General features: G+C 38.8%; 1 protein-coding gene across 1 annotated transcript in view; it reads left to right on the top strand.

Annotated features, from left to right (window-relative positions):
- LOC107694100 (selenocysteine lyase-like) overlaps positions 1–3,301 on the top strand; it is an 11,215-nt gene extending 7,914 nt beyond the window's left edge. The window contains exons 5-6 of the mRNA XM_016493694.1: positions 2,973–3,056; positions 3,239–3,301. Coding sequence (XP_016349180.1) covers positions 2,973–3,056; positions 3,239–3,301 — 147 coding nt within the window. The remainder of the gene's footprint in view (positions 1–2,972; positions 3,057–3,238) is intronic.
- The last annotated feature ends 9,640 nt before the right edge of the window (positions 3,302–12,941 follow it).

Below are 12,941 nucleotides of genomic sequence, written 5' to 3'. Positions count from 1 at the left end.
GAAAAAAAAAAAAAAAAAAAAAAAAATATTTTTTATAAATATTATAAATAACAATTGTTCTTTAAAATAAATTTTACTATATAACTATATTATTATATTAATAATTTTGAGGCAAATTATATATATATATTCAAATTACCTAACTAAAAAGTGAGCAATAGTATATGTGTTTGAAAATAAAAATGAATAAAAAAAATGTGTTCTACTGTCTGGGGTCTGCCATCAGGAGTTAAAGTGGATGTTATGTGACACACTTTTCTTTTTTTTTTACTTTTCACTTTTTTCCCTATGGTATTGAAAATGGGGGAAGGGGGTTCAAACCTTTGTCACTTTTTTCACTCCTGATGAGTTTGTATCCTTCCATGAACAAGCTAGTTAATGGGCTTTTTGTCATTGACTCACAGAAAGTTTTCTGCGGGAGTTCGTGTTAGAGGCTACTAGAATACAGGGGGGCACCGACACTGATCTTGCATACCCCTCGGCAAATGTGCAGTTGCGCCCCTGCATATTGTTACTGCTGGTGTGAAAATATAGAAGTCGTATGACATTCATTGAAGACATATGAATTATAATAAACACATTAAAATTCTATGCAAATGAATACAGTAGTTATATAGTATAGTAAATATAACAACTAGTACAATAAAAAAGGCACTTATTAGGGGTACGATCACACACTGTGTTTCAAATTATTATGCAAGTGACATATCAATAGGATTTCGTTATAATAAACAGTCAGATTTTTGTTTGTTTTGATTTTCACATCATTTCAGGTAACTGGTATCAATCTCAGACAGGTTTGTTCAATAGTTTGCCAGGTCTTCTTAGGTAAATGGAAACCCTACTTAAAGAGGTTGTTCCACATTATTAAGCAAGTCACAGTTCTCATGCGATATGTTGAGGAAGAAAGATCTTTCTGAAGATAAAAAGTATGAAACAATGCAATGTCTTGCAAAAGGCATCAAAACAAACAGTATTTTGCAAAAAAGCAAATAGAAATTATTGAACTGTCAAAAGATTTGTGAGTGACTTAGAGCACAGAAGATCTTGGTCAGATAAAGATTTATTAAGGAGAGTTTCTGTCAAACAAATGAACTGTATTGTAATGCCAGCTGCATAAAAGCCACTGCTGAGCAGCAGACAGGTGTTTGAAGCTTCTGGAGTCTCAAGATCCTCTCCATGCAGACTGGCAGTTGAGTGTAAAGCTGCGTTTCAGTCACTGCTAACCAAACCTCACAAAGAGAAACCTGCACAGTGGCTGTAGAAACACATGAAGACTTGTTTTTAAATAGTTGTATTCACTTACGAATGCTGCAGTACAATGGATGGTCCAGATAAATGGATTTCTGATAGTTGATGAATGGCCGTCCTATTCCAATGAGACTGCAACATCAGCAAGGAGGCGGTGGGGGATGATTTGGGTTGGAATATTGGGAAGTGAGATGTAAGGTAATTTTAGGGTGTCAAAATGACTTCTGCAAGATATGTGGAGTTCATAACTGATCGTTTTCTGCCGTGGTATAAAATGAATAATAGTGCTCTCGGAAATAAAAGGATTTTCATGCAGGACAATGTTTGAAAATGTGTTTCTACAGCCACCGTGTAGGTTTCTCTTTGTGAGGGTTGGTTAGCAGTGACTGAAACGCAGCTTTACACTCAACTGCCAGTCTGCATGGAGAGGATCTTGAGATTCCAGAAGCTTCAAACACCTGTCTGCTGCTCAGCAGTGGCTTTTATACAGATGGCATTACAATACAGTTCATTTGTTTGACAGAAACTCTCCTTAATAAATCTTTATCTGACCAAAACAACTCCCAGTCTGTATGGAGAGGATCTTGAGACTCCAGTAGCTTCAAACACGTGTTTGCTGCTCAGCAGTGGCTTTTTTACAGCTGGCATTACAATAAAGTTAATTTGTTTGACAGAAACTTTCCTTAATATATCTTTATCTGACCAAGATCTTCTGTGCTCTAAGTCACTCACAAATCTTTTGACAGTTCAATAATCTCTATTTGATTTTCGCAAAATAGTATTTGTTTTGATGCCTTTTGCAAGACATTGCATTGTTTCATACTTTTCATCTTCAAAAAGATCTTTCTTCCTCATCATATCGCATGAGAACTGTGACTTGCTTAATAATGTGGAACAACCTCTTTAAGTAGGGTTTCCATTTACCTAAGAAGACCTGGCAAACTATTGAACAAACCTGTCTGAGATTGATACCAGTTATCTAAAACGATGTGAAAAACAACACAAACAAAAATCTGACTCTTTATTGTACCGAAATCCTATTGATATGTCACTTGCATAATAATTTGGAACACAGTGTATACAATAGGAACAATAGGAAACTGCATTGCATGAGGGTAAAAAAAAAAGTTCCTCATACAGATTCAGCTTCTTTTCAAGTTGGTCATTCAAATTCACCATGTTGACCAACAGAAAGCTGCTTGGTTTGAAAGTGACTTGTATATGAGTGGTGCCTGCGAAATTTCACTGAAACCTTAAAGGCATAGTTCACCCAAAAATTAAAATTCTGTCATTAATTACTCACCCTCATGTCGTTCCAAATCTGTAAGACCTTCGTTTATCTTCGGAACATAAATTAAGATATTTTTGTTTAATTTTGAGAGCTCCCTGACCCTCCCATAGACAGCAAGGATCCTTACACGATCAAGGCTCAGAAACGTAGCAAGGACATTGTTAAAATAATCCATGTGACATCAGTGGTTCAACCGTAATTTTACGAAGCTACGAGAAGACTTTTTGTGTGCAAAGAAAACAAAAATAACTTTATTCAACATTTCGTCTCCTCCACGTCACCCTATAGCGCCATTTTGGAGAGTATCACATATGTAAACAACATATGCAACATATGTACGCGGATACATTGTTTAAGTTCAGTTCAAAGCGTAAACAACGTATCCGCGTACATACATTGCATACATTTTTATTTTTATTTCTTTGAAAAGGCTGCAGAATTGGTAATCTTAAATCTAGCAGAGTATGAAGCCCATTTCCTGGACATCCGATGCTATCTAGAGCAGAAGCTGCTTGTAAGTCCTGTTTCTGCCTTATTATAGCTGACTGGTACAAATATTTCAGTAGGTAATAATGTAGCCTGTATTTTTATATAGATTTTGTTGTATTTGTTTCTTCTCATTTTTATTGCATTTAAATTTTTAGACTGTCTTTGGAAGAGATAAGATTAATTTTAACAGCCATTTTCCTGGCGCAGACATTTTGCCCAACACATGCAATGTATCCATTTCGGGAAGGGGACTTCAGGGTGAGTGAATGACCATTTTCTAACCTTGTCTTTCACAGTACATGAATGGAATATGTTTGTACATCCAGATATTTTTAGCTGCACATTGTCATTTACATGTATAGTGCACACATGTACATTAAAGATTCATCACAGTAATGATATATTTAAGCTTGCTTAAATGAAATTTCCTATAACAGCAGATTTGTAAAACACAAGAGCTTTTGTGAATAATTGATGAGACTCTTCCCCCCTGCTGTAGGGCGTAGAGTGCTGTCCACCTGTAGGAGGTTGTTGGCCAGTGTGGGTTCTGCCTGCCACTCAGACAGAGGAGATCAGTAAGTCATCTGTACTTACAATCAGTACGTTTACATGGACACAAATACTCCGATTTTAATACGGTTAAGACAATACTCTGATTAAGAATCTACCATGTAAACAGAGATTTTTGAATATCTTAATCCAGCTAAAGTCATAATCAAAGTAAACACAAATCTAATTAAGACATGTGGAGTATTCCTATTTTAGTCGCATTACTGAAGTGCAGTATAGTCATGTACACAGCTTAATCACATTATTACCGTCGTGTAGGACTTTTAGCCGCATTTTGCGACAGGATACACACACGGCAGTGCTCAACCGTTTGACGGCAAACAAAAGAATGGCTTCAACAACGCCGTAGTCTGCTTGCACGTATAGCGTGAAAAATAATTAACTGCACTTGAAGCTTTCAGTAAATTAAAAATGAAACACCCAAAACTGTATATGGCATCATAACGAAGACGAACTATATGTTTATACATGAAATTCTGGAGGGGACGTCGGATGGCGTTGCGTGGTAATGTAATGACGTGTGCCATTAATCGATCTATGTACTATAACATGTAAAACGGGAACATGAAAGGAATATTCTAAAAGCAGCTCATGTAAACACCTTAATCGTAATATTGTCTTATTCAGAATAAGGTAAATAATTAGATTACTGATGTCCATGTAAACATAGTCACTGAAAAAGTTTGAAGTCAATATCATTTCTTTTTTTGTATAAGGACAAGTGTGAATTTTCACCAGTGTAGTATCAAATCCTTAACATTTTCAAGTGTCTAAATAATTAGAGCACTCAAAAACAAATGTAGCCGAACTCATCCATCCTGTACACTGACTGTATAGGCTTGTGCACTCTACTGTGCACAAGTGTACTGCACAAGTGTACTGTACTGTCTAGAGCACAGTACATTTAGCATCTGCTAAATGATTAAATGTAAATGTACTGTGCTCTAGACAGATCAGTACGTGGAAAATCCTTAATGTTTTTTGCAGCAATTTGGTCATGTGCTCTTATTTCCTTAGACCTTCCCATATTCTTCTAAGCTGTGGGATTCCATATCATGTGGCTACCAACGCTTTGAGGATCAGTGTGGGTAGATGTACCTCCCGTGAAGATGTGGACATTGTCGTGGAGGATCTGAGAGACACTGTAGAGCAACTGGAGCGGATGAACTAGCACCATGGATATTTGACCTGACTATATATGGATATTGAACTCCAACCAAAAAGGACAAGTTTTATTGAATGGTTTTAGTTTACAGCTATGTGGCTTTGCACATAAATTAGATGATGTGTGTCATGAGTATACTGTAGAGTTCAGGTTTCAGGGTCACCGTCAGGTTGCATTATATTGATCTACAAGCTCTTTATTTAGCAGAATATAATATTTAATATAAATCTTATTTGCTTTGCAAATAGATTAGATGGTGTGTCATGAGACTAGAGTTCAGGATTCAGGGACATTGTCAGGTTGCACTATATTGATCTAAGAGCTTGTTTAGCAGAACATAATGTTTAACGTAAATATTACTTGGTAAAGCATATTTCATATATGGAACTTCAGGGAATTTAGCTGATAAATGGTAAAAAAAAAATACTTTAAGCAGCTTGCAAATGGAGGTGTGCAATGTGTAAAGTCCATAAAAATATCATAATTGCAAACTGACTTTATAGAGTATGTTACTTGCTTTGCAAAATGTAATTGAATCGTTTATTTCTGTCACTGGGAAACTAACCAACCACTGCACAAAATGTTAGGAATATGAAAATCAGCCCTCCATAACAGAAAAAAAATGCACTGTTACCAGTAAAATGACATTAAATATCAAGATATAATTTTTTTGTATGTATTGCACACCCCTACTTGCATATGACTGTTGACTTTGGTAATTTTGATTCTTTTTTGAGTTCTTTTTAACAGGGATTTTTAGTTATTTGGTTTTGATATTTAGACGTTTGCCCCTCCTGATTTTATATTAAATACACTGGTATGTTGTATTTAAAAAAAATGGTTTCATAATTGAATAATGTGAATTGTTCTAATTATGTTGTAGATGTTCATACCCTATTTTTCAGGGAAGCAACAGAGACCTGTTCATTTTAACTTGCTGGCTGCACTTAGTTACATTGGGGTGTGATGGAGCGTGCACATTGAGAATGAGACAGAGATATGTTACCAGTACAACAAAGCTGCACCAGAATTATTAAATGAGCTAAATGGACTCTCTTTAATATCTCAGTCCTAATCTGATCTGACCAAACTGCTCCATTCTAATCCCTTGTTCTCCTTCCAGACACCCTCTTGGCCATTCAGACAGAAATGAATATTGTGAAAATGAGGCTTACTGTAATCTCTAATCACATGCCACATGCATGCACACCGGTTTTAGTAGGTCTTCAGAGGCCAGTTCTCTCATTACTCGGGTGTCTGCTGCCAGAGATGAGGGCAACCATGTGCAGGTTGGTAAACGAGCACAAAGGCAACGGCTGGGCCACGATGAGCACTGGTGCATTGTGACGTCTTTCATTACCTTTACAGCTCACCGGGCCAGACCTGCTCCTCTCCTCCGCTCACCTAACCCCGCCAGCTGGCAGATGGTTAGGTGTCGGCTTCCCCTGTGTGTGTCTGTGCATGTGTGCCTTGGGGGGTAGGTTGAATTTCTCGAGACAGTGTCCGGATCCAGTCAAAGGCAGCTTGCGCAGGTGCAGAGAGGCAGGGTTGACATGGTGCTCCAAAAGGCCATTGCCGCAGCCCGCGAGGGAGACCTGCAGAGCCTCAGGGAGCTCGCCGAATCTGGATGTCTTACCGGCACCATTGTGGATGCTCAGGGGGCGGGACTGGTGCACCATGCTGCACGCTGTGGTCAGCTGGACTGCCTTTGCTTTCTGGTGACAGAAGCAGGGCTCGATGCTAACACAAGGGCCCTCAATGGAGCCACACCTGTCCATGATGCTGCAGCTACAGGTCACACACGGGAACTAAAGTGGCTCGTACAGGTTGCAAGATGTAATGCACAGGTGAGTGGAGAGGTTATGGAGCTATGGGTGTTAGCACAGTGGTGTGGACAGAGTTTGGATCGAGAGTTGCTTTTCAAATGGGTGATTTACTTTCTTTCAAAGACCACAAAAGATGTTAGGAAAGATGTTCATGCTGTGCCATGCAATTAAAGTGGATGGTGACCAAGCACTATCAAGCTCCAAAAATGACCAAAACCACCATAAAAGTAGTCCAAGTATGACTTATGTTCAGTTACCCAAGTTTTCTGAAGCCATTTGATCATTCTGTGTGAGAAAGAGACGATTAAAATGACCAGAGCGCCTGTTTTTACTTGAGTGCAGATCTGTCTGTCTGCTTGTCTTGTTGGCAAAGGCTGTTTGCACTAACTATGCTCACCACTGTCTGGTTGAGCAAGAGAAAGTTACGAAAGTAACCAAGCTTAGATAAACCACAAAAGAAGAAACCAACCCAAGGTAGCTAGGACAATAGCGTGGAGAGTAGGGATTTTGGATTTAGCATTTGACGCAACTGACCCATATTAAAATCTGTATTTTTCCGATCCCACTCTTCTTTTGCCTTTTATCATAAAAAAAGATAAATAAATAATAAAATAAATGTTGAAAAGAAGTGCCTAATGGGTATCTAATAGTAGGAAAATATCTCATTTATGATTTTAATAATATGCAATTATAAGACTCTAATAAGTCTATTATAAGACTATATATCTGCAATACACTGAGGTGCAAATATTAATAAAAATAATGAGGTCTGCCACTATTCCAATTATGTATACAGTGCTTTGCAAAATAGATTTTTTTTTTTTTTTTTACTACACACATTTGGTTATGTTGCAGCCTTATGTTAAGCTGCTGTAAATTACCTTTTTGTCACATCAATCTACACTTAATAAACCATAATGACAAAGCAAAAAACATCTGCGATTTCTTTGCAAATTTATTAGAAAGGAAAAACTGAAATATTTACATTGCGTACGTATTCACACCCTTAAAATCAGTTGAAGCAGCTTTGGCAAAGGTTATAGCCTCAGGTCTTTTGGGTAAAATCGATGCAACAAGCTTCTTGCACATGCATTTGGGGATTGTCTGCCATTCTTCTCTGCAAATCCTCTCAAGCTCTGTCAGGGTAGATGGGGACCGTCAGTGGACAGCCATTTTTAGGGATGGTGAACCTTCTGCCCAGTCTGAGTGCTCTAAACCAGGTTTTCATTAAGGATATCACTGTATTTTGCTGTGTTGAACTTTCTTTCTACCCTGACAAGTCCCCAAGCCTCTGTTGCTGAAAATCACCCCCACAACATGAAAGCTGCTGCCACCACAATGCTTCACTGTTGGAATGGTATTGTGCAGGTAATGAGCAGTGCCTGGTTTCCTGCAGACAATTGGAATTGAGGTTCACCAGACTGGAGAATCTTGTTTCTCACAGTCTGAGAGTCCTTTAGGTGCTTTTTTGCAACCCCAAAAGTGGGGTTATCTTCACTAAGGAGAGGATTCAGTCTGGCCATACCACCATAATTCCCAGATCATTGGAGTGTTGCAGTGATGTTTGTTCTTCTGTGCCATAATCGAACTATGTACTATAACATGTAAAACGGGAACATGAAAGGAATATTCTAAAAGCCACTCATGTAAACACCATAATCATAATACTGGCTTATTTAGAATAAGGTAAATAATTAGATTACTGATGTCCATGTAAACATAGTCACTGAAAAAGTTTGAAGTCAATATCATTTCTTTTTTTGTATAAGGACAAGTGTGAATTTTCACCAGTGTAGTATCAAATCCTTAACATTTTCAAGTGTCTAAATAATTAGAGCACTCAAAAACAAATGTAGCCGAACTCATCCATCCTGTACACTGACTGTATAGGCTTGTGCACTCTACTGTGCACAAGTGTACTGCACAAGTGTACTGTACTGTCTAGAGCACAGTACATTTAGCATCTGCTAAATGATTAAATGTAAATGTACTGTGCTCTAGACAGATCAGTACGTGGAAAATCCTTAATGTTTTTTGCAGCAATTTGGTCATGTGCTCTTATTTCCTTAGACCTTCCCATATTCTTCTAAGCTGTGGGATTCCATATCATGTGGCTACCAACGCTTTGAGGATCAGTGTGGGTAGATGTACCTCCCGTGAAGATGTGGACATTGTCGTGGAGGATCTGGTAATGAGCAGTGCCTGGTTTCCTGCAGACAATTGGAATTGAGGTTCACCAGACTGGAGAATCTTGTTTCTCACAGTCTGAGAGTCCTTTAGGTGCTTTTTTGCAACCCCAAAAGTGGGGTTATCTTCACTAAGGAGAGGATTGAGTCTGGCCATACCACCATAATTCCCAGATCATTGGAGTGTTGCAGTGATGTTTGCTCTTCTGTAAGTTTCTCCCATCTCCATGACTGGAGAATCTTGTTTCTCACAGTCTGAGAGTCCTTTAGGTGCTTTTTTGCAACCCCAAAAGTGGGGTTATCTTCACTAAGGAGAGGATTCAGTCTGGCCATACCACCATAATTCCCAGATCATTGGAGTGTTGCAGTGATGTTTGTTCTTCTGTAAGTTTCTCCCATCTCCATATATGATCATGGAGCTCAACCAGAGTGACAATCTGCTTCTTGGTCACCAGTCTAACCAAGGCCCTTCTCCTCCGACGTCGCAGCTTGGCAGGAGGCCAGCTATATTAAGAGTCCTCGTTGTTCCAGACTTCTTCCATTAAGGATTATGGAGGCCATGTTCCTGTGTACCTTCAGTGCAGCTAAAATGGTTTTGTAGTCTTCTCCAGATCTGTCTCAACACAGTTCTGTCTGCCAATCCTTTGACCTCATGGCTTTTTTTTTTTTGCTCTGATATGGATTTTCAGTTGTTATACCTTATATAGACAGGTGTGAGATTACCCAAATGATGTCAAATCAATGGACTTTGCCACAGGTTAACTCCAATCAAAGTGTAGAAACATCTCAAAGTTGATCCAGCAAAACTGGAAGGCTTGTGAGCTAAATTTCAAGTGTCATTTATGTATTAAGTGGTTATCATATTTATATATATATATATTTTTTTTTTTTTTTTTTTTTGTCTTGTAATTATTTATGGTGTACTACTTTGACTACTTTTTGTAGCTTTTATTTAATTTAATTTAATTTTTTTTTTTAGAGCTTGACAGCACTTTGGTCAATATTCCCTTTCATTGTATGTAAAAGAGCAGCATTAACATTATTCTAAAATCTACTTGCAACACTATTTATAAGACTGGAGTAGTACGATTGTTTTTATTTTTATTTTTTAAAGAAATGTATACTTTTGCTCAGCAATAAATGCATTATTTTTCTAGTTTCCACAAGAATATTAAGCAGCACAACTGTTTTTAACATTGATGATAATAAGAAATGTTTCTTGGACACCAAATCAGCATATCAGATTGATTTTTGAAGGATCATGTGACATTGAAGACTGGAGTAATGCTGCTGAAATTTCAACATTGTAATTACAGGAATAAATTACATTTTAAAATATATTAAAATAGAAAACAGTTATTTTAAATTTGAATATTTCAAAAGATTACTGATTTACTGTATTTTGATCAAATAAATTCAGCTATGGTGAGACACCTCAGACTTGCATACTATATTGTAAAAGGTTTGTGCATGATGTAAACTACCTACCATAATATAATTTTGCACAGTGCATGGTGTGGTCATAGGGCAAGCAAAATATAACAAAGAGTGAAAAATTTAAGGGGGTCTGAATAATTTCCGTACCCACTGTATCATAGCTAAGCAAAACCTGCTTCCAATATAGCACCTTACATAATAAGTAGTTCACCCGGTACGGGAACGGTGTGAACGCAGAGCGGTGTGATTACATCACTTTCCCTTGCTCTGTTTACTCTTTGCTCAGTAGTGTTGCATGACTGCTGTAATCATGACCAGATGGGTTAGAGGGGGCTCAATCTAACCGTTAACACTGTTTGTTTACCAGGGAAGTACAGGCCATACTGCTCCTCCAAGACCCCTTTGCACCGCCCCTTCTCACACTAATGCAAACCGGCTCTTTTAACATCGACAACCTCTTGATCTAATTTATGGCCAGCTGTGCTGTATTAAAGTAGATGTTTTAAGTGCCTTGTTATCATGGACTAAAGTGATAACAATATTCTTGGTTGGTGGTCTTACTGGGTGTTCATCTGTATTTTTTATGCCTGTGCTTGCCAAGGTGAGGTCAAAGTTGTATGTGGTTAAATTATTAATGAACATTTCCTTGGTCTGATTAAATAAAGATGGCTACACTAATTTGATCACATTGGCGGAGTAGAGGAGTGATGGCTCGTCGAGGAATGGGGTCTGTGTCAGCAGCAATAGATTTATAGTAGAATGGACAATACACACTGTTGCTATGATGGTGTTATGATGACATCATGAAATGACCTCTATCAAATTGAATGTTTTTTCAGCTTATGACTCAATGACAGCTCTTTGCCAAACTGTTGGCTCATGATTTTAAGTGGCTGTATTCTCACTTATCACATAAAAAAAAGAATAATAATAAACAATTTATCAGAATCAGAAGAGCTTTATTACCAAGTATGTTTACATACACAAAGAACTTGACTTGACGACAGGAGCTTCCAGTGCAGAAGAAAGTACAGACATAGTGCAGACATACATAGAAATAACACAGTAGGGATGAATATAACACTAAATATAAGAAAAAAAAACAATTTAAATAATGTACTATATTCAGAAATAGAAGTATAGGAAAACAATTTAATTGTTTAAATAAATGTACAGACATGTTATTTACGAAGTGTGCAGTTTACAAGTGTACAAATTTTGTATTCTGTATAAATATGTCAGTTGTGATGGACAATATATAATTATGAAAGTTTAATTGTTCAGGCTGAATATAGCTTGCGGGAAAAAAATTGCTCTTGTGCCTGGCTGTTCTGGCAGTCAGTGATCTGTAACGCCGACCAGAAGGCAACAGTTCGAAGAAAGAGTGGGCTCGGTGTGAGGGGGTCCAAGGTGATTTTCTTAGCCCTTTTCCTCACTCTGGAGATGTAAAGATCTTGGAGGCTGGGCAGAGGGGCACCGATAATCCTCTCAGCAGTCCTGACTGTCCGTTGTAGTCTCTTGATATCTGAGTTGGTAGCTAAAGCAAACCAGACAGTTATGGATGAACACAGGACAGACTCGATGATAGCAGAGTAGAACTGTTTCAGCAGCTCCTGTGGCAGGTTGAATTTAATCAGCTGGCGAAGGAAGTACAACCTCTGCTGGGCCTTTTTAGCAATGGAGTCTATGTGAGTGTCCCACTTCAGATCCTGAGAGATGATTGTGCCCAGAAATCTGAATGCCTCTACTGCAGCCACAGTGCTGTCCATGATGGTGAGTGGGGGGAGAGCAGGGGGGTTCCTCCTTAAGTCCACGATCATCTCCACAGTTCTGAGCGTGTTAAGCTCCAGGTTGTTAAGACCGCACCAGACAGCCAGCTCTTTAACCTCCTGTCTGAAGGCAGACTTGTCTCCATCCTTGATGAGGCCGATGACTGTAGTGTCGTACGCAAACTTCAGGAGCTTGACAGAGAGGTCCTTTGAAGTGCAGTCATTCGTGTAGAGGGAGAAGAGCAGTGGGGAGAGAACACAACCCTGAGGAGTGCCAGTGCTGATGGTGATAGTCCTGGATGTGAGTTTGTCCTGCCTCACTAGCTGCTGCCTGTCTGTCAGGAAGCTGGTGATCCACTGACAGATGGAGGTGGGCACGAAGAGCTGTGTGAGTTTGTCTGAGGGAAGGTCTGGCATGACGGTATTGAAGGCCAAACTGAAGTCCACAAATAGGATCCTTGCATAATTCCCAGGTCTGTCGAGGTGTTGCAGAATGTAATGAAGTCCCATGTTGACTGCATCGTCCACAGAGCTATTTGCTCTGTAGGCAAACTGAAGAGGATCCAGCAAGGGTCCAGTGATGTCCTTCAGGTAAGCCAGGACCAGTTGCTCAAATCACTTCATGAGCACAGACGTGAGAGCGACAGGTCTGTAATCATTAAGACCAGTGATTTTGGGCTTTTTGGGGACCGGAATGACGGTGGAGCGTTTGAAGCAACAGGGAACTTCGCACAGCTCGAGTGATCTTTTGAAGATCTGTGTGAAGATGGGGGGCCAGTTGGTCTGTGCAGACTTTGAAACAGGCAGGTGAAACACCATCTGGGCCTGAAGGCAACTTTACAGATATTCTTTATGCACCAAGAGCTTATAACACTCCAAAGAGAAAGGAAAAATTGAAATCGCATCATATGACCCCTTTAAATCAAACTAAACTTTTTTTTTTTTATTTAGTTTAAA

This window comes from Sinocyclocheilus anshuiensis, unplaced genomic scaffold (genome assembly GCF_001515605.1).
Source record: "Sinocyclocheilus anshuiensis isolate Anshui unplaced genomic scaffold, SAMN03320099.WGS_v1.1 scaffold1530, whole genome shotgun sequence".
Lineage (NCBI taxonomy): Eukaryota > Metazoa > Chordata > Actinopteri > Cypriniformes > Cyprinidae > Sinocyclocheilus > Sinocyclocheilus anshuiensis.
Note: the sequence above shows the minus strand (reverse complement) of the source record. Positions and strands in the feature narration are given on the sequence as shown.